Consider the following 22673-nt stretch of genomic DNA (forward strand, 5'->3'; position numbering starts at 1 on the left):
CAAGATATTTCCAAGAGATTTTTTTTTTATTTTTAAAACTAATGCAAGGGAAGAAGTGGAGCAGTCACACATGGAGCAGCAACAACCAATCCGGTTTTGTTCTTTTTCTGATAAATTTGTTGAAATCTGATTGGTTTGATCTGTGTTGTCTTGTGGGATTTTAGAGCCTGCAGTTTGCATTGTCAACGCTAGGGGGCAGCAGAGTCATCAGAACGCTAAGCACCTTTATATAGTCTATAATCATGCAGCCCTATCTGAATCTATTGTTATGATCTGCTGACACCTAGTGGTGACATTGAGCACAGCACCCACAGGTATTGGTTTGCTGTAACTTTCCATAACTGCAGATTTGACATTCAGGGTCTAGAGAAAGCTGAGTGACAACTTGTATAAGATCAAATCCCGTCTTGTGTGATTACCAAACCTTTTCCCAAACCCTTCTTCAAAAAAGTCTTTACTTGTCTCACTGATTTGAAGTATTTTCTGAGTGCTGATTCCAAAACTGTTTTCTAATACACTTTGTGTTTTAGTTCCTCACCATCTTCAATACCTTTGCTTGCTTCAGCAAATGGGAACATTCATATTGCTGCTTCGTTCTGTTGGATTTCCAGTAACTTTTAGACCAAGAATGTAATTTTCAGCGCTGTTCTTTTTAAGTCAACGGGATTCATCAGGACACTGATATTTTTTCAATTTCAATTTTTTTTGTTTTTTTTAATACAGATGTGTCACAGCTTCGTTTAGATTGAAAGCCTGAGAAAAATACAACAGTGAAACAAATCTCTGTCCTGTCCTGATAGTTTGCTACAATGTAACAGTGCATTCGGAGGCTGTATATCTCACAGAGGATTGTCTACACTAGGATACAATGTAGCAAACACTCAGCTGTGAGTAGTAGAAGGGCGTCTTTTTCATAGCTGACAGCCAGACAGCAAAAACACACACAAGTGCAACGTTTATGGTTTATTTAAAAAAAGGTGTTGCAGGACTTTTACCCAGATCTGCTCCTGATGTAGCGGTTCTTGTCCCATCCCATTGAAAAACATTACAGCTTCTTCAAAGCCCGAAACAGCTGATAACAGCGAGCAATAAACTCCACCCATCTGTAGAGCAAATGAAGAGAACATAGACCGTAAGGTGCTCCCCAAAAAACTGTAACGGATTACCAAAGTGGATAAACATTGTCTGTAAATATGGCCGACTGAATGGGCGCTTGGTATTGGGGTCCGTTCACACGTTGAGGTGTTATAACCGCATCTGAAAACTGCACGGGTTTTTTTTTTTCCATGATTTGCGTTTACTATGACGGTGCATTATTCGTAGTGGGGAAAAAAACGCGATTGCAAAACGCACTGAATCGCAGTAAAAACGCGTGCAGTATTTCAAAGCGGTTCTGACTGTACCTCAACCACATTGTGTAAATTGACCCTCAGTCTAGAGGGAGGACATAATGGCCTTGCAGTTGTCAAAGAATCGAAAAGTTGTGGTCTCCAACCTCTGGCTCTCCTCCTGTTGTAAAACCACAACTCTCCACATGCCCTGGAGACTGGGAGTTGTCGTTTTACTACAGCTGTAGAGCGACCGGTACAACCGCGTGGGTTTATGTAGATGTGCGGAGCACATTGGGGATCATGTGACTTCTTTGCTCCGAGCCTTGTGTATGGGCCTTGGGTTCTGCCGTCACCTCTGCCCCTCCCCCGGTATTATATTACATGTGCAGTTTATTATAGATGACGCCTCCAGTAGTCACAGGTTCCGTGCGGTTCTGTGTAATTCCCGTTGCAGCGAGTTGTGTGGACGGAACGCCGGGAACATCCCAGTGACTTATTCCAAGTTCACAGGTGGCAGGATAATGACAGTCAATGGTTTTACAAAAATATGATATATACAGCAAGATCTGCAGGAAGTGTTCAGGCCGACGCCGCGTTACTGCCAGCGCCCCGCCATTCACCGAAACTGAAGAAGGTGCTTCCTCCATAGGCGATCATCACCAGGCAGGCAAAGAACTGCACGACAGAAGAGACAATATTAAATGTATACGTGGCACCAGGTATAGATTTTCCATTATGCCCGACACTGGGAATATAATGTCTATAATATGCGGCTTGACCATTTACTTGCCAACAAATGAGTTATTCATACTATACTTGGCACCAGGTATGGCATGTTTAAACTAGATTGGCACCACAAATAGAACGACCATAATCTATTTGGCAGCACGTGTGTATTCTCTATATTATACTTGGCATTAGCTATGGATTGACCATATTACACTTGGCACCAGGTATATATTCTCTCTTATATTTGGCAGCACATATGGATTGATCATATATTTTGCACCAGGTACATGCTGTGTCTTGTAATTGGCACCACATTTGGATTGTCCAATATTTTTCTTGGCACAAGGTATGTTTTATCTATATTACATTTGCCGTCAGTTATGTGTTGTCCATACTCTACTGGGCGCAGATCAGGGCTTGTGACTTTAGCGCTATATAAGGTTCCACACATTATGGTGTAAGCTCCATAGGTGATGTCTACTGGGTGGGTTGGAGCCAGGGCCGGCCCTAAGATAGATGGCGCCCTGTGCGAAATTATCTTTTGGCGCCCCACCCCATCATTAAAAAAAAATGCCCCATAAAAAAATTATAATGCCCCTTTAGTGCCCCCATACAGTATAATAATAATATTTAATAATATGTGTAGAAATGTTTCCTTCCCTTTTCCCTTCCCTTGGTTGAACTTGATGGACATGTGTCTTTTTTCAGCCGTACTAACTATGTAACTATGTATGTAACCCCTTCAAGGACACAGTATTTTGTCCTCTAATTGTGCCCACAGTATTATGCCACCTGTAGTACCCCCTACACAGTATAATGTCCGCTTAGTGGCCCCCACACAGTATAGTGCCCCCCTGTAGATTTTGCCATATAGCCTCCCTGTAGACAGTGCCATAATCCCCCACCTTCTTTTTGTAGATCGTGCCATACAGTCCCCCACCTCGCTCTTGTAGACAGTGCCATACAGTCCCCCACCTCCCCCTTGTAGACAGTGCCATACAGTCCCCCACCTCCCCCTTGTAGACAGTGCCATACAGTCCCCCACCTCCCCCTTGTAGACAGTGCCATACAGTCCCCCACCTCCCCCTTGTAGACAGTGCCATACAGTCCCCGCACCTCCCCCTTGTAGACAGTGCCATACAGTCCCACACCTCCCCCTTGTAGACAGTGCCATACAGTCCCCGCACCTCCCCCTTGTAGACAGTGCCATACAGTCCCCCACCTCCCCCTTGTAGACAGTGCCATACAGTCCCCCACCTCCCCCTTGTAGACAGTGCCATACAGTCCCCGCACCTCCCCCTTGTAGACAGTGCCATACAGTCCCCGCACCTCCCCCTTGTAGACAGTGCCATACAGTCCTCCACCTCCCACTTGTAGACAGTGCCATACAGTCCCCGCACCTCCCACTTGTAGACAGTGCCATACAGTCCCCGCACCTCCCCCTTGTAGACAGTGCACCCAAACAAAAATTTTACTCACCTAGGCCCCGTTCCCATGACGAACTGAGCTGCTCCATGACGGGATCCTGTAGCCTAGTACAGAGTTTCCCAACCTTTTCGGACTCGAGGCAGCACTGGAAAAATAACATTTCCTCAGGGCCCCCCGACCAAAAATTGTTTTGAGAAAGACAGAAAACGGCTAAGAACAAGCACTCCACTCGTAGCGTCTGTTCACACACGTTTTTTGTAAAGCAAAAAAAATCTGCCTCCAAATTCCTTCAGCAACTGACAGCGTGTGACCTTTTTTTAGTGTTTTTTCTCAAGCTGTTAAAGCGAATGACGCAGGAAAAAAGCTCCAAACGAGCGCCGCAGGTGTTTACTGCCTCCTATTAATTTCAATTGGAGGTCAGAGGCGGAAATCACTTGAAGACCATCAGCCCCCCACTCACAGATTCCCCCTGTAGGTAGCGCCACACAGCCCCCTTGTAGGTAGCGCCGCACAGCCCCCTTTTAGATAGCGACGCACAGCCCCCTGGTAGGGAGTGTCGCAAAGACCCCTGGTAGGGAGTGCCACACAGCCCCCTGCTTGGTAGTGCCACACAGCCCCCTGGTTGGTAGTGCCACACAGCCCCCTGGTTGGTAGTGCCCCAAAGCCCCCTGCTTGGTAGTGCCCCAAAGCTCCCTGGTTGGTAGTGCCACACAGCTCCCTGGTTGGTAGTGCCACACAGCTCCCTGGTTGGTAGTGCCACACAGCTCCCTGGTTGGTAGTGCCACACAGCTCCCTGGTTGGTAGTGCCACACAGCTCCCTGGTTGGTAGTGCCACACAGCTCCCTGATAGGTGGTGCCACACAGCTCCCTGGTTGGTGGTGCCACACAGCCCCCTGGTTGGTAGAGCCACACAGCCCCCTGGTTGGTGGTGCCACACAGCCCCCTGGTTGGTGGTGCCACACAGCCCCCTGGTTGGTAGAGCCACACAGCCCCCTGGTTGGTGGTGCCACACAGCCCCCTGGTTGGTGGTGCCACACAGCCCCCTGGTTGGTAGAGCCACACAGCCCCCTGGTTGGTAGAGCCACACAGCCCCCTGGTTGGTAGTGCCACACAGCCCCCTGGTTGGTAGTGCCACACATCCCACAGCCCCCTGGTTGGTAGTGCCACACAGCCCCCTGGTTGGTAGTGCCACACATCCCACAGCCCCCTGGTTGGTAGTGCCACACAGCCCCCTGGTTGGTAGTGCCACACATCCCACAGCCCCCTGGTTGGTAGTGCCACACTGCCCACAGCCCCCTTGTAGTGCAAGGACTACGAAATGACCCTGATAGCTGGCGGGCAATAAACATTCAAAAAAGAAAAACTGTGCAGGAGCACAAAATACCCAGCTTTCCCGGCTATCAAATAAATGTGTGGAAATAAACTAAGATAGAACTTTTATTTAGTGTGAGTAAAGGATTAATCATTTTAGCTAGATTAAACAAAAGTTATATCTTAGTTTATTTCCACACATTTATTTCATAGCCGGGAAAGCTGGGTATTTTGTGTGCTCCTGCACAGTTGTCCTTTTTTGTAGGTAGTGCCACACAGCCCACAGCCCCCTTGTAGATAGAACCACCCCCCCCCCCCCCTTCCAGTATAGATAGCGCCACTGTAGATCCCTGAAGGAGCGGAATCCCCATGTGGCAGGGGATTCCGCTCCTGGAGCGCTGCTTGATGCCTCTACCCATATATGGACAGTGACATCAGGGAAAACTGCTGAAGCGGAATCCCCGGTCACAGCGTTGCAGACGCTATGACCGTCAATTCCACTCCAGGAGAAGCTCCTGTCGTCTGTGTCCATGACGTCATTGGCTTCTCCTGGAGTGGAATCCCCGGTCATAGAGTCTGCAAGGTTGTGACCGGGGATTCCGCTTCAGGAGTTTCCCTTGATGTCACTGTCCATATATGGACAGAGACATCACGCAGCACTCCAGGAGCGCAATCTCCGGCCACATGGGGATTCCGCTCCTTCAGGGAGCTACAGTGGCGCTAGTAGATAGCAGAGCAGGGAGATACCTCCCTGATCTGCTATAGTGCCGTCGCTACCGCTATAGCAGCCGCAGCGACTGCTAGCGGCACCACCGCCCTCATGCCCGGTGTCACCGCTAGCAGCCGCTATGGCTGCTACAGCGGTAGCGACGGCCACTAAGTGAAGAAGCGCCCGGGTGGAAAGGAGACTGCAGTTAGTGTGTGTATCCCCGCTGGTAGTTGCAACGGCGTGGGGATACATACACTCGCTGGCGCCCCTCTGGCAGTGTGGTTGCTGGCGCCCTGTGCGACCGCACTGGTCGAACGTATCTAAGGCCGGCCATGGTTGGAGCAATGTGCTACCACATAGATTATAATTGTATTTGGTGGACAGTTAAGACTACATAGGTTATGGGATGTATATTTTTGTGGCAAAATCACAGCTTCTTCCGCAGCAAAAATCATAACATCTGCTCTTTGTTGCGGGTTTTACCTCCCATTGAATTCAAAAAGAAAAACCGGCAACAAAAAAGCAGCGATTCCGCAGCATAAATTGACATGTTGCGTATTAAAAAAAACTCAGGTCAATATATGAACGATTTTTGGCTGCTTTTTTTACGCAGCCTGTGGATGAGATTTATCCAACTCTCATCCACTCTGCTGCTACGGCATTACGCTGCGGATTTTACGTAATTAAATCTGTTGCGGAAAATCTGCAGTATTTCCGCTACGCGTGGACTTAGGCTATATTCACGCGGCTTATTTTTGGCCGTTTTTCGTGCCGCACACGGCTGAGAAATCAGAAGCAGAACGCCTCCAAACATCTGCCCATTGAGTTCAATGGGGAAAAAACGGCGTTCTGTTCCGACGAGCCGTTTTTTTACAAGGTTGTTTTGAAAAACGGCTGCGCAAAAAATGAAAGAACACTTCTTGAGCCGTTTATGGAGCCGTTTTTCATTGACTTTATAGAAAAACAGCTCCAAAAACGTCAGTGAAAAACGCGAGTTGCTAAAAAAACGTCTGAAAATCAGGAGCTGTTTTCCCTTGAAGCCTGTCCCTAACGAGAGGGAAGGACGGGTCTGTTTATTTGCTTGCTGTTGTTCCTGCAGCTTTGTGCATGACTCAGGCTGCGATATACTTCCCTTCTCCACTAGAGGGCGCCCAGCAGGGGTAATTAATGTGCAGCTGGGCAGGAAGTTTGCAGGACAGGAACTGCTGAGAAGTTTTGCTGAGGAGACGGGTGAGTTCATGTCCCTCTTTATTATATTCTATTCTTTATATTTTGTGTTCAGTCTCCGCTGTTATTTATCTCTTCACCTACGTGGGATTATTTCAGAGATGTTGCAGTGAACATCAATGATGGGAGTTGTTGTGTTATAGGTAATATCATCACAAGTAGGTTATTCAGCGGTCAGTTCACAACCCCTCACACAGAAAATACATTTGTTTTTCATCAGAAATGCGTGTCTTTGGCCATCAGAAGACGTCCACTGTCAGGCACATGTGTAATCGGCCCTTTCCTCACCAAGCTGCGAGATGTGTTGATTAAGAATGTGTCCCTAGGGCCTGTATCTCCATCAGAGAACGTTCTCACCCAAGGCTGGAGGTCATTACCCACATCCTGACCAGGCATCACAAGCTACACAAGTGGAGATCTGCTGTGTGTCTGCCACGTGGACCAGGTGAAAATATGACACTTCGAGGCAAACCCCATCATGATTGATATTTGGAGTGACCCACATAGGTAGTTATATGTGAGGGCTATTTTCCCTAATCATATGTCAAATTAAGATCCATACACCCAAGAGGAACGACCTGGAATTGGCTAAAAAACATGGGCCTATTACAGTGGTGCTTGATGTGCCGTGGTTGGTGAATGCAGGTAATAATATATCTCTAGGGGATTCCTGCAAGAACACGACCATTTTTGTGTTTCTCAGTAGAAATATAACTGTAATGGGAGGAGTATGCTTCATTATCATATGACCAGCCTCAGTGACCTCACCAGCCTCCGTGACCTCACCAGCCTCCGTGACCTCACCAGCCTCCGTGACCTCACCAGCCTCCGTGACCTCACCAGCCTCCGTGGCCTCACCAGCCTCCGTGACCTCACCAGCCTCCGTGACCTCACCAGCCTCCGTGACCTCACCAGCCTCCGTGACCTCACCAGCCTCCGTGGCCTCACCAGCCTCCGTGACCTCACCAGCCTCCGTGGCCTCACCAGCCTCCGTGGCCTCACCAGCCTCCGTGACCTCACCAGCCTCCGTGACCTCACCAGCCTCCGTGACCTCACCAGCCTCCGTGACCTCACCAGCCTCCGTGACCTCACCAGCCAGTGGACTGGAGAGAAAAATTGGGTTTAAAATGCCAGGAGAAGAGAGGGTCGGTGTCAGTCGTTGGGGATCCAGATCTCGGTTGGAGTGACTGCCCGTGTTTTCGGCTGTCCCCGCGGCCAGGATGTCACTGCTGTCATATCAATAAGGTTTTGTTCTGTTTCTTTTATCCCTTTTATATTTATAAACTGAATGCATTGTAACTGTATGTAGGTTTTTTCATCTTTTAGGCTGACGATTTTTGTATTGCGCTGCACTACTGTGTATTAAATTTGAACTATTAATACGTCTCCTCCTTGTAGTCTCAGGGTATGTTCACACGGCTTATTTATGGCAGTTTTTTAGAAAAATCGGAAGCAGAACGCCTCCAAACATCTGCCCATTGGTTTCAATGGAAAATACGGCGTTCTGTTCCGACGGGCCGTTTTTTTACGTGGCCGTTTTGAAAAACAGCCGAGTAAAGAAACGCCCGCAAAAAAGAAGTGCATGTCACTTCTTGAGCCGCTTTTGGACCCATTTTTCATTCACTCTATAGAAAAACAGCTCCAAAAACGGCCGTAAAAAACGACACGAAAAAAGAAACGCGTGTCACTTCTTTAACCATTTTTGGAGCCGTTTTTCATTGTCAACAGAAAAACCGCTGCAAAAACGCTTGATGCTTAAAAACCGGCTGAAAATCAGAGGTTGTTTTCCTTTGACAGCTCCATATTTTACAGCCATTTTTTATTCAGCGCGTGAACATACCCTGAAGGTCCTGCCGATCGGAAATCATTTAACGCCATTAACATGGAGCAATCGTACTGTATGGGGACGTAAAAGATCATTCGTCCCCTTTAGTTTTTATCAATGATAATTTTCACATAAAGAGGCGATCAGCCGAAAAACTAACGACCCCCCCCCCCCAAGCCCCATCATTGGCTCGCGTAAAAAGACCTTTACTGACATAACAATATAGTTCAGACTTGTGGCATTCTGTATAATTAAAGGGTTACTCCACCCAAAACATTCTCCCTTGACAAGGGATTGAGGAAGTGGGCAGGGGCGTGTACAAAAATCATGGGGGCCCCTCTACCCACTGAGCGCTCCAGCAAGAGTGCTACATATTTACTATTATTGATATCTGCCATTCTACAATCCTGATTCCTTTCATTCTATATCTGCACAGGGGATGGAGCTGGTTTTCTGCCTCCTGTCATTGTGACTTCCTGCAACCACCACTAGGGGGAGCTCACTACACGTAGATTTAGGAGCTGCAAAAATCAGTATGTTGTGGGCTCCCCCTAGTGGCCGCCTCTGGTAGGTGCTATGACAGTGTCTTGGGAAGCAGTTCAGGTCCAGGCTCCATAGTAGTTGAGTGTCCTGTTGCTCTTTGGATACAGCACTGGGATGAGTAAGGGGATTCTTATATTACACTTGCTCTTTACGGTGGAGGGAACGTGTACTGCAGTGCTGTCGGTACAATGGATAGGTTACATTATGTAGGAGTCATACAGGAGGATTTATGGGGGTACTAAATGAGACTTTTTAGGGGCCAGTTACACCAATCTGGAAGACTGACTTTTTTTAGTGACATGCTGGGAGTTGTAGTTTGATCACAGCTGGAAAATCCTTTTTAAAAATGCTTTTCACCGAGCAGCCCCCCACTACTACCCCCAGCATCCTATATGATAATGTGCTGTAAAATGTGGCATTCTCTTACCGAGGCCGCTGCTTTTCTGTTGTAATCGTTATGAGAGAAGAAAACTGTCCGCACCGATGCTGCACAGGCGATGAATCCGGTTATATATAGGACAGTGGCCGCAGCGTGGTAGATAAACACCTGGTGAGCGAAACAAAAGATGTCAGATCCTTGTACAATCAACACATAGAAATACAGATCCTTAAACTGATGGCGAAATCAAGGTCCAATGGGTGGTATAGATCCCATGCTCCTCCCCCTCACAGAAGCTCCTCCTTATCATGAAGGCTCCTCCCCTCTGTGTGCTTTACTTACTGATAATCTTCTGTTTCTCACTGGTTGTTTATTTACTTCTAGTTTATCATTCTGTCCCAGTAATAATAATCTCTCCATATGCTGAGTTTCTGCTTATTCTCAGCGGCCAATCTGAACAAGCAGAGCTGCAGTGTAAAGCATGGGGGAGGAACACAGCCTAAATGTCTAACAAAACAGGTGGATTTCAGACTACCTCCGACTCCAATAGATAATGCAGTTGAGCTGGAGTATAAATAGTAGGTAAGCATCACCAATTGGTAGACATGTATATATTATTAGAGACCCCTGACTCACCGTTAAGGGCCAGGGAACAACCGGGATCCTCCTCTGCAGCTGCAGTAAAATGGCAATGAACAGGATGACGGTGAGCAGCCAGCAGAACACCGCTACAAACATGACCCAGCCGTATGCGGGCACAAAATAGTAGTAAGAGTCAGCGATCAGCGCCCAAACCAGGAGGCCCAGGACCTGCAATAGTGAGAGCGACAGTCAGAAACATTCTGACCCCATCACCCGGTCAGGACCGCACAATATTGAGTTACATCTTATACTCCGTTCACATCCACATCTGCATTCGCAATTCACATACTCAAGTCGCATCCACAGCTGCATTGACAATCCATGTACTCCAGTCGCATCCACAGCTGCATTCACAATCCATGTACTCCAGTCGCATCCACAATTCATACTCCAGTCGCATCTACAGCTGTATTCACAATTCGCATACTCCAGTCACATCCTCAGCTGCATTCACAATCCACATACTCCATGTAACATGAAGAGCTGCATTCACAATTCTGCTAGTATCCTGTTAGGTTTCATGTTGCAGGACCTCCACACACTGCTGCCACTCTCTAGCTTTTGTAACTACAACTCTCAGCATTCTCTGACTACGGTCATGTGGCATACTGGGAGTTGTTGCGCTGCTTGCAGGACGACTGCTGTGTAATGTGGAGCCACATATACGTATCCTGCGCTGTGGGCGGAGTTTCATTTCTCTGCTTCGTCTGCTCCACATTTGACCTGTATTTATACATTTTACAGCGCTGTAACGGGAAATACTCGACCGTGATATAAACGCCGCTGACGGTTTTCAGTGTATAACGTTCTAGAGACTGGTTGTGTGAGATCGCGGTGAGACTCCGTTCACCCCTCGTTTTTACTGTATGTCAGACGTGCGCCGCAGCGTGGACATGACGGACGCCCTGATACTGTCGTTTGTGCAGCCGTTTTGCGCTTGCGTCTTCTCGTGTCCTTTTTGTGGTGTCTTCTACGCTTTTCAGTACTTTTCCAAAACCTGTGCCCCACGTATCCGTTCTTATTTGTAGAGACGTCAGCGGCGACGTACGTGATATATTAACCCTGCGCTTCCATGTGTAATACGTATCCGTTTTTGTCACATATGATAAATGACCCGGATTAGGAGATGAGCCCCTCCGTACCGGCGCCAGAAAACACTGCAGCCGCTCCTACTTCTTCCTTTGTATTTTCACTTTACAAATCTTTATTGATTTGGCTCCAGAACAAAAAACGTAAACATTTTTAGAAGAAAGAACGGACACAAACGTATACGACACGTACCACAAAAAGTAAGCGACTGCTGCAAGTGCCGATGTTTTTGTAACTTTTTTTAACATATACGTCGGCGTATCCTACAAACGTGCACAAACGGAGCCTGTGAGAACCGACCGTCCACGCCGGAGGCAGATCGGCCATTCAGGAGTCTAGAACGTTCTGGGGATGTTAATAACCGCCAGATAGTCGTCACCCAGCTTTCCCAGAAATGGATAAAGCTAAAAACAACCACTCTGGGATATGTACCGGGGACAATCGGCACAATGTGGCAGATAACAGAGAACAAAAACACAAGACCCGGTGATGAGAGAGACCGCAGGTTTACTGTCCCTTTAACTAAGGTTTTAGGTTTTGTAAATACTCGTCTGATTGGTCGGCGCCCGTGGTGGCGTCTTCGGGGTAAGATCCACAGTGGAGGCAGGTCGTATGGGATGAGCGGGTTGTGGCCGGGTTATGTACGTGTTATCAGGACCGGTTCTGCATAGGAATCTGGTTCTGTGCCAGGGCCGGGGTGTGGAGCGGCTGTCACTGTTGTGTAATATTGTGCCAGGAGTAATTGATATTGGCAACAAATCCACAACCCACAGATTTTAACCCTTCGCACGTAACTAGACATAAGGGCCCAGGTGCAATAGCAACTTGTCACATGCAGCCCCGTCCTCACTAATATAATCACAGGAGCCCTCCACAAGATCAGCACTCCCCTCTCCTGAAATACTCTGTGCTGCTGGGTGACGCTGCTTCTTCTAAATCTGTGTCCTCCCAATTGTCTCCATCCCCTTCCTCACATGATGGCACTGCCCCTGTAAAATGCAGCCCTGTCCTGACTAACATCATGACATGAGAGGACTGGTCACTGCCCCCCATCAAGAGCGGCACACTCCCCTCCTGAAATGCTCTGTGCTGCTGGAAGACCCAGCTCCTCCCACTATGTAACTCTGTCTGTGTCCTCCCACTTGTCTCCATTCCCCTCCTCACATCATGACGCTGCCCCAGTCACAGGCAGCAATGATCCCACAATATCCATACACTCGTCATCTGAAACACTCTGTGCTGCTGTGAGAATCCCCATCGTGATTGATTACAGGGTGCTCTAACCTTTTATGACTTCGGAACTGGATAAATGTGGGATGACATGATGAACTTTGACTGCAATAAAGAGTATTGGCCCTCGTTAATATAGGTTCTCTTTAACTGCATGGCCCCTTTAAGAAATGAGAACGTGATTATTGCGTCGTCTTTATCTGTATCTTGTTTTATGATTCATCCGCCAGCAGAACTTCCTGACGTCAGAGGTCATGTGATGCAATTACAAAATAATATGGTCACTATGTGGAATCCTTATCCTATAAATTCACCCGCAGCTAGGGGCATCATCGCGCCCGCGCCAGGGAAATGTAATAGGTAATCAGTCCACATGACAGTCCCGACCATAGACATGAAATGTCCATCTAAGGCCTTATTCAGACTGACGCATGCTCTTCAATGGGACCGTTCACATGACCGTTGTTTCATCGGACCGTTTCAAGGATTCGTTAAAAAATCAGAACGAGTCCGATCATCTTCCGTTCTCACGAATCCCTCCATAGGCTCAAGTCTATGGAGATCCGTGAAAACGGGACCCGCACGGGGTCACCTTGGTTTTTCACGTCCGACATTCCCCACGTTCGTGTGAATCTGGCCTTAATCTGACGAGAAGTTGAGTATTTTATATATATATTTTAGGTTTAGGTCCTGGGGAAACAGGACGGGCAGACGTTTGCAGTCCGTGTCCCTGTATGGATAATGTCTGCAGATACAATCTCACATCATATCTGGAATCCTGATATAAAAATGTAGGTACTCCAGTGTTGGGCGTCATGCACGGAGTCCCTATGCTGCCATCTCTTACCCTAATGACAGTGACCCACAGAGCTTACAATCTAATAATTTAAAGGACCAGTCCTACGTAAATAAAGTACAAGAGTTTTAAAAGATTTTGATTCAATTCTTCGCCTTATCTGCTAGCTGTCAGTGAATGGGAACATTCAGTGACTGAAACCTTATATTTGATTAATACTTCTCACAGCCGAAGGTTTGTTACAATTACATCCAGTCTAGACAATCCTCTGTGAGCTAAACAGTCTGGACTCCAGATTGATAAATTTTTACCTTCTCTGATACATTGTAACAAACTGTCAGGACAGGAGTGAGATTTGTGCTGCTGATGTGTTTAGCCCACAGAGGATTCTCTAGACTGGATACAACTGTAGCAAACCCTCAGCTGTGAAAGTATTCGGTTAGGATGGCTTTTTTAGCCTTTGGGAGTAAACCATAATATTTCCTTTCATTGACACAGTCCCCTAATATAAAGAAGAGGCTCCACATCGGAGGTTCTCTTCCGTCTCACTGCTGGCGCGTCGTTACTGTATCCAGGTAGATGACGTTCGCACTTGTCTGAGGCTTTTTTTTTCCCCAAAATCCCACGGGGGAGGGGGGAGGATAAACAGAACAAACAAAGACTGGGATTTCTCTGTCTGCACCTATAGAATTTCCATCGAGCGGGATTTGTCCGTCCAGGGGGGGCGGATAAAGATACAGATTTATTTTTTTTAAACAATCCCTTTTTATGAATTTCTAGAAAATTGGGTAAACAAGCAGAAAACAAACTGGGGGGCTCTGAGGAGGAACCTGAAGGATTGAGGGTGATTAGTAGTTACCTGGAGCAACAGTGGTGGGGGGGGGCAGATATTTAAAGTGATAGCACAGTTTAGCCGGTACCACCTGTAGACTGGCACGGCACCTGATAGTGAGTAGTGGAGCCCTATACAGGGTCACAGCTATGATCCTCCCATATGACGCTCCATTACCCTCTGACCCATTTAATCATTGACCATGGGCCAGGAATGGCGCTCGCCACCTTCCTGCCGGGCAAGTCTAACGCCGAAAAATGGCAGGAATCTGGTACTTACAATCTCCACTATCATGAGGATCCCAGGGATGGACCTTAAGAAGTTGATGTCCGGTCTGGGGAACCCTCCCCCGCTGGAGGCGTCCGGGGTGCTGGTTTGGGTGCTGACTTTGGCAGGGAATTCGGCCATGGTGCTGGTGTTCCTGGCGTGCTCGCTGTCACATACGGTTCTCTCGCTGCGCTGTGCTAGGTGTGTTCCTGTGTGAGCAGGACGGGGCAGGTCTGCGGAATAGCACACAATGGGATTCGCCTCTGGTTCTCTCGCTCCCTGTCAAGGGTTCCCTACCCACGCCTCACAACCAAGGTGCAGGAGGGCGGGCGCAGGCAGGTTAAACAGTAATAGGATCCTTGTACCGAGCACACGGGCAAAGTCTGGGACTATACAGGAAAATAAGTAACATTACATGATGGGGGATGTAGTGCTATCTGCTGTTCACACGTGATAGGATTAGATACACAGCTCAGCAGACAGTATCACACATGATAGGATTAGATACAGTGACTCACCAGACAGTATCACACAGGATAGGATTAGATACACAGCTCAGCAGACAGTATCACACATGATAGGATTAGATACAGTGGCTCAGCAGACAGTATCACACAGGATAGGATTAGATACACGGCTCAGCAGACAGTATCACACATGGTAGGAATAGATACACAGCTCAGCAGGCAGTATCACACATGATCGGATTAGATACAGTGGCTCAGCAGACAGTATCACACAGGATAGGATTAGATACACAGCTCAGCAGACAGTATCACACAGGATAGGATTAGGTACAGCGGTTCTGCAGCACATTTTCTATGGGAAGTTTCCAATATTGTAGTTGCAGGGTGATACATCTTGTCACTGTTGTGTGTGTTTTTTTATGGGTGACTTGTTCTGCTGATGACAGTTCATGGATTTTATTGGTTTTTGTGACTTTGTGTTATCCCTTCTCTCCAGTGTCTGTCAGAACCCGGCCCCAGAGATTCATGTGTCCCGCCCTGGAACTATTTACACACCAATAGGCTCATGGACGCTGCACAAATCATCATTAAATAAGTAATGGACGGCAAGAGAAGCAAACAACATAGATTTATAGCTGCCAACTTCATGTATAGGATGGTATAGCTCCCCAAGAACTAGTTCTATTCATGTCCATAGGGGGCAGTATTATAGTAGTTATATTCTTGTATATAGGGGGCAGTATTATAGTAGTTATATTCTTGTATATAGGAGCAGTATTCTAGTAGTTATATTCTTGTATATAGGAGGCAGTATTATAGTAGTTATATTCTTGTATATAGGGGGCAGTATTATAGTAGTTATATTCTTGTATATAGGGGCAGTATTATAGTAGTTATATTCTTGTATATAGGGAGCAGTATTATAGTAGTTATATTCTTGCATATAGGTGGCAGTATTATAGTAGTTATATTCTTGTATATAGGGGCAGTATTATAGTAGTTATATTCTTGTATATAGGAGCAGTATTATAGTAGTTATATTCTTGTATATAGGGGGCAGTATTATAGTAGTTATATTCTTGTATATAGGGGGCAGTATTATAGTAGTTATATTCTTGTATATAGGGAGAAGTATTCTTGTATATAGGGGGCAGTATTATAGTAGTTATATTCTTGTATATAGGGGGCAGTATTATAGTAGTTATATTCTTGTGTATAGGGAGCAGTATTATAGTAGTTATATTCTTGTATATAGGGAGCAGTATTAGTTATATTCCTGTATATAGGGGCAGTATTATAGTAGTTATATTCTTGTATATAGGGGCAGTAATATAATAGTTATATTCTTGTATATAGGGGGCAGTATTATAGTAGTTATATCCTTGTATATAGGGGCAGTATTATAGTAGTTATATTCTTGTATATAGGGAGCAGTATTATAGTAGTTATATTCTTGTATATAGGAGCAGTATTATAGTAGTTATATTCTTGTATATAGGGAGCAGTATTATAGTAGTTATATTCTTGTATATAGGAGGCAGTATTATAGTAGTTATATTCTTGTATATAGGGGCAGTATTATAGTAGTTATATTCTTGTATATAGGGGCAGTATTATAGTAGTTATATTCTTGTATATAGGAGCAGTATTATAGTAGTTATATTCTTGTATATAGGAGCAGTATTGCAGTAGTTATATTCTTGTATATAGGAGCAGTATTATAGTAGTTATATTCTTGTATATAGGGGCAGTATTATAGTAGTTATATTCTTGTATATAGGGGGCAGTATTATAGTAGTTATATCCTTGTATATAGGGGCAGTATTATAGTAGTTATATTCTTGTATATAGGGAGCAGTATTATAGTAGTTATATTCTTGTATAAGGGAGCAGTATTATAGTAGTTATATTCTTGTATATAGGAGCAGTATTATAGTAGTTATATTCTTGTATATATGGGCAGTATTATAGTAGTTATATTCTTGTATATAGGGGGCAGTATTATAGTAGTTATATCCTTGTATATAGGGGCAGTATTATAGTAGTTATATTCTTGTATATAGGGAGCAGTATTATAGTAGTTATATTCTTGTATATAGGAGGCAGTATTATAGTAGTTATATTCTTGTATATAGGGGCAGTATTATAGTAGTTATATTCTTGTATATAGGGGGCAGTATTATAGTATATTCTTGTATATAGGGGGCAGTATTATAGTAGTTATATTCTTGTATATAGGGGCAGTATTATAATAGTTATATTCTTGTATATAGGGGCAGTATTATAGTAGTTATATTCTTGTATATAGGGGCAGTATTATAGTAGTTATATTCTTGTATATAGGGGGCAGTATTATAGTAGTTATATTCTTGTATATAGGGGCAGTATTATAGTAGTTATATTCTTGTATATAGGGGGCAGTATTATAGTAGTTATATTCTTGTATATAGGGGGCAGTATTATAGTAGTTATATTCTTGTATATAGGGGCAGTATTATAATAGTTATATTCTTGTATATAGGGGCAGTATTATAGTAGTTATATTCTTGTATATAGGGGCAGTATTATAGTAGTTATATTCTTGTATATAGGGGCAGTATTATAGTAGTTATATTCTTGTATATAGGGGCAGTATTATAGTAGTTATATTCTTGTATATTGGGGCAGTATTATAGTAGTTATATTCTTGTATATAGGAGGCAGTATTATAGTAGTTATATTCTTGTATATAGGAGCAGTATTATAGTAGTTATATTCTTGTATATAGGGAGCAGTATAATAGTAGTTATATTCTTGTATATAGGGAGCAGTATAATAGTAGTTATATTCTTGTATATAGGGGCAGTATTATAGTAGTTATATTCTTGTATATAGTGGCAGTATTATAGTAGTTATATTCTTGTATATAGGGGGCAGTATTATAGTAGTTATATTCTTGTATATAGGGGGCAGTATTATAGTAGTTATATTCTTGTATATAGGGGGCAGTATTATAGTAGTTATATTCTTGTATATAGGAGCAGTATTATAGTAGTTATATTCTTGTATATAGGGGGCAGTATTATAGTAGTTATATTCTTGTATATAGGGGCAGTATTATAGTAGTTATATTCTTGTACATAGGAGCAGTATTATAGTAGTTATATTCTTGTATATAGGGGGCAGTATTATAGTAGTTATAGTCTTGTATATAGGGGCAGTATTATAGTAGTTATAGTCTTGTATATAGGGGCAGTATTATAGTAGTTATATTCTTGTATATAGGGGGCAGTATTATAGTAGTTATATTCTTGTATATAGGGGGCAGTATTATAGTAGTTATATTCTTGTATATAGGGGCAGTATTATAGTAGTTAGTCTTGTATATAGGGGGCAGTATTATAGTAGTTATATTCTTGTATATAGGGGCAGTATTATAGTAGTTATAGTCTTGTATATAGGGGGCAGTATTATAGTAGTTATAGTCTTGTATATAGGAGCAGTATTATAGTAGTTATATTCTTGTATATAGGGGGCAGTATTATAGTAGTTATATTCTTGTATATAGGGAGCAGTATTATAGTAGTTATATTCTTGTATATAGGAGCAGTATTATAGTAGTTATATTCTTGTATATAGGGGGCAGTATTATAGTAATTATATTCTTGTATATAGTGGCAGTATTATAGTAGTTATATTCTTGTATATAGGGGGCAGTATTATAGTAGTTATATTCTTGTATATAGGGTCAGTATTATAGTAGTTATATTGTATATAGGGGCAGTATTATAGTAGTTATATTCTTGTATATAGGGGTAGTATTGTAGTAGTTATATTGTTGTATATAGGGCAGTATTATAGTAGTTATATTCCTGTATATAGGAGCAGTATTATAGTAGTTATATTCTTGTATATAGGAGCAGTATTATAGTAGTTATATTCTTGTATATAAGAGCAGTAGTATAGTAGTTATATTCTTGTACATAGGGGCAGTATTATAGTAGTTATATTCTTGTATATGGGGCAGTATTATAGTAGTTATATTCTTGTACATAGGGGCAGTATTATAGTAGTTATATTCTTGTATATGGGGCAGTATTATAGTAGTTATATTCTTGTATATAGGAGCAGTATTATAGTAGTTATATTCTTGTATATAGGAGCAGTGTTATAGTAGTTATATTCTTGTATATAGGGGGCAGTATTATAGTAGTTATATTCTTGTATATAGGGGCAGTATTATAGTAGTTATATTCTTGTACATAGGAGCAGTATTATAGTAGTTATATTCTTGTATATAGGGGGCAGTATTATAGTAGTTATAGTCTTGTATATAGGGGCAGTATTATAGTAGTTATAGTCTTGTATATAGGGGCAGTATTATAGTAGTTATATTCTTGTATATAGGGGGCAGTATTATAGTAGTTATATTCTTGTATATAGGGGGCAGTATTATAGTAGTTATATTCTTGTATATAGGGGCAGTATTATAGTAGTTAGTCTTGTATATAGGGGGCAGTATTATAGTAGTTATATTCTTGTATATAGGGGCAGTATTATAGTAGTTATAGTCTTGTATATAGGGGGCAGTATTATAGTAGTTATAGTCTTGTATATAGGAGCAGTATTATAGTAGTTATATTCTTGTATATAGGGGGCAGTATTATAGTAGTTATATTCTTGTATATAGGGAGCAGTATTATAGTAGTTATATTCTTGTATATAGGGAGCAGTATTATAGTAGTTATATTCTTGTATATAGGGAGCAGTATTATAGTAGTTATATTCTTGTATATAGGGGGCAGTATTATAGTAGTTATATTCTTGTATATAGGGTCAGTATTATAGTAGTTATATTGTATATAGGGGCAGTATTATAGTAGTTATATTCTTGTATATAGGGGTAGTATTGTAGTAGTTATATTGTTGTATATAGGGCAGTATTATAGTAGTTATGTTGTATATAGTGGACAGTATTATAGTAGTTATATTCTTGTATATAGGGGGCAGTATTATAGTAGTTATATTCTTGTATATAGGAGCAGTATTATAGTAGTTATATTCTTGTATATAGGGAGCAGTATTATAGTAGTTATATTCTTGTATATAGGGGGCAGTATTATAGTAGTTATATTCTTGTATATAGGGTCAGTATTATAGTAGTTATATTGTATATAGGGGCAGTATTATAGTAGTTATATTCTTGTATATAGGGGTAGTATTGTAGTAGTTATATTGTTGTATATAGGGCAGTATTATAGTAGTTATATTCCTGTATATAGGAGCAGTATTATAGTAGTTATATTCTTGTATATAGGAGCAGTATTATAGTAGTTATATTCTTGTATATAAGAGCAGTAGTATAGTAGTTATATTCTTGTACATAGGGGCAGTATTATAGTAGTTATATTCTTGTATATGGGGCAGTATTATAGTAGTTATATTCTTGTACATAGGGGCAGTATTATAGTAGTTATATTCTTGTATATGGGGCAGTATTATAGTAGTTATATTCTTGTATATAGGAGCAGTATTATAGTAGTTATATTCTTGTATATAGGAGCAGTATTATAGTAGTTATATTCTTGTATATAGGAGCAGTATTATAGTAGTTATATTCTTGTATATAGGAGCAGTATTATAGTAGTTATATTCTTGTATATAGGAGCAGTATTATAGTAGTTATAGTCTTGTATATAGGGGCAGTATTATAGTAGTTATATTCTTGTATATAGGAGCAGTATTATAGTAGTTATATTCTTGTATATAGGGGCAGTATTATAGTAGTTATATTCTTGTATATAGGGGGCAGTATTATAGTAGTTATATTCTTGTATATAGGGGGCAGTATTATAGTAGTTATATTCTTGTATATAGGGGGCAGTATTATAGTAGTTATATTCTTGTATATAGGGGGCAGTATTATAGTAGTTATATTCTTGTATATAGGGGGCAGTATTATAGTAGTTATATTCTTGTATATAGGGGGCAGTATTATAGTAGTTATATTCTTGTATATAGGGGCAGTATTATAGTACTTATATTCTTGTATATAGAGGTCAGTATTATAGTAGTTATATTCTTGTATATAGGGGACAGTATTATAGTAGTTATATTCTTGTATATAGGAGGCAGTATTATAGTAGTTATATTCTTGTATATAGGTGCAGTATTATAGTAGTTATATTCTTGTATATAGGGGCAGTATTATAGTACTTATATTCTTGTATATAGAGGTCAGTATTATAGTAGTTATATTCTTGTATATAGGAGCAGTATTATAGTAGTTATATTCTTGTATATAGGGGGCAGTATTATAGTAGTTATATTCTTGTATATAGAGGTCAGTATTATAGTAGTTATATTCTTGTATATAGGAGCAGTATTATAGTAGTTATATTCTTGTATATAGGGGCAGTATTATAGTAGTTATATTCTTGTATAGGAGCAGTATTATAGTAGTTATATTCTTATATATAGGGGACAGTATTATAGTAGTTATATTCTTGTATATAGGGGGCAGTATTATAGTAGTTATATTCTTGTATATAGGGGGCAGTATTATAGTAGTTATTACTTCACCCTCAGTAATGCAGTATGTTGTATCCAGAATCTGATGATGATAGAAGTTCTGGGCTGTAGTTGATTGCGCACAAGATGTGGACATTGATGAGGACGTCCGGCTACGTCTAGAGTCTGGAATGTATAGACCGTCAGTTATGTGAAGTGTGTGCTTATGTGGTATTGAGTGACTATTCATAATTGCTGTTGTTTGACGTCGTACTTTACTGTTTCAAAATTCGATCTATTTCTTTGTTGAATCTGTTTCTAGGAAATCTGAATGACCGGCAATATGTCCTCGATTACAGCACACTGGTTTATAATAGACTTTCCTATAGCCCTAAAGCAAATATTTCTATTAATGTAGCCATATGGCAGTGACACTCAGGACTCCGGGAAAGCTGGGTTATGCCTGACTGTCAAGACTTGTAAATGGTAAGAAGGACTAGTTACGTCAGGGCTATAATCAGGAATTTGTTTTTTTTAAAGGGGTTTTTTAATTAGTTTGAACTATAATCCCCCCTTCTGCTTACATCAATGTCACCCAACTTCTGAACAATATTTCTGCCTCGCTATAGATGAATACAGAAGCAGGCGGAACTATAGATGAATAAAAAGGCAGATTTGCCATTCAGGAGTCTAGGAAAGCTGGGTCTTCTCCCACACATTACATCAGACATTAATTGATGTTGTTCTAACTTGATGAGGCGCCGCCCGTGTAATGGCGTTGCATCACCGCGACAATCCCGACCTTTGTCACAAGAAACTTCCTGGAAATATTTGTCCCACACAAATGACATTGTTGTGTAAGTGAAGTCAGAGCTTGTGTGTGATCCGAGACCTGGACGAGCGCTGCCCGACTCCCTGCATCCAGAGCACAGGGGTCCCTACAATTCTCTGGAAGGAGGGGGTCTCTGTGGAGAGGGTGCACATGTGGTCACCTTCCACTGAAAGTAATGGCCATTATGGAAACCCCTACTTCTCAGGATTGCTGCGCACCCCCAAGTGGCTGATTAAAACTAGAGAATAGAGTACCCCTCTTTCATTAAAAGACCCCCCCCCCCCCCAAAAAAAGAAAAAAAAAATGATCTGCATAAACCGGAGCTCACTTATTGAAATCAATGGCCGTCTGCGTAATACCTGAACTAACACAGAAATCCCAAACAGGAACCCCCCAGTATTTACTTTATATACCCTACGTCTAGAACCGGCAACCCCACCCCGTGCCGTGCGCTCCAGTAGTGTAAGCACCGTGGTCAGGAAATGATTGTCCTCTGGTAATGTGGCCGCAGCCCATCCCTGTGTCATCAAACCGATTTTAATGTCTA

At 42.5% G+C, this 22673-nt stretch overlaps 1 protein-coding gene and 1 long non-coding RNA gene across 2 annotated transcripts; one reads left to right on the forward strand and one right to left on the reverse strand.

Annotated features, from left to right (window-relative positions):
* Nucleotides 1-950: 950 nt before the first annotated feature.
* PLLP (plasmolipin) lies at nt 951-14647 on the reverse strand. The gene is made up of 4 exons (XM_075838363.1): nt 14351-14647; nt 10119-10292; nt 9531-9650; nt 951-2006 (listed from the first exon to the last, which is right to left on the reverse strand). Exons 1-4 carry the CDS (start codon nt 14477-14479, stop codon nt 1911-1913), a joined length of 519 nt encoding a protein of 172 aa, XP_075694478.1. The 5' UTR covers nt 14480-14647; the 3' UTR covers nt 951-1910.
* On the forward strand, nt 7719-21850 carry LOC142661102 (uncharacterized). Its single transcript, XR_012850627.1, has 3 exons — nt 7719-7980; nt 15302-15400; nt 21617-21850. It is a non-coding gene; the product is annotated as an uncharacterized LOC142661102 (long non-coding RNA).
* The last annotated feature ends 823 nt before the right edge of the window (nt 21851-22673 follow it).

The sequence above is a fragment of the Rhinoderma darwinii genome, chromosome 9 (assembly GCF_050947455.1).
Source record: "Rhinoderma darwinii isolate aRhiDar2 chromosome 9, aRhiDar2.hap1, whole genome shotgun sequence".
Lineage (NCBI taxonomy): Eukaryota > Metazoa > Chordata > Amphibia > Anura > Rhinodermatidae > Rhinoderma > Rhinoderma darwinii.

What these genes read in the sequence shown, in the direction of transcription:
- PLLP (XM_075838363.1), bottom strand. Translation starts at nt 14,479, where the DNA reads ATGGCCGAATTCCCTGCCAAAGTCAGCACCCAAACCAGCACCCCGGAC. An exon ending in TCCTCATGATAGTGGAGATT is followed by an intron (nt 10,293 to 14,350) that starts GTAAGTACCAGA and finishes TCACTATTGCAG; the next exon opens with GTCCTGGGCCTCCTGGTTTG. An exon ending in TTGTTCCCTGGCCCTTAACG is followed by an intron (nt 9,651 to 10,118) that starts GTGAGTCAGGGG and finishes TTCGCTCACCAG; the next exon opens with GTGTTTATCTACCACGCTGC.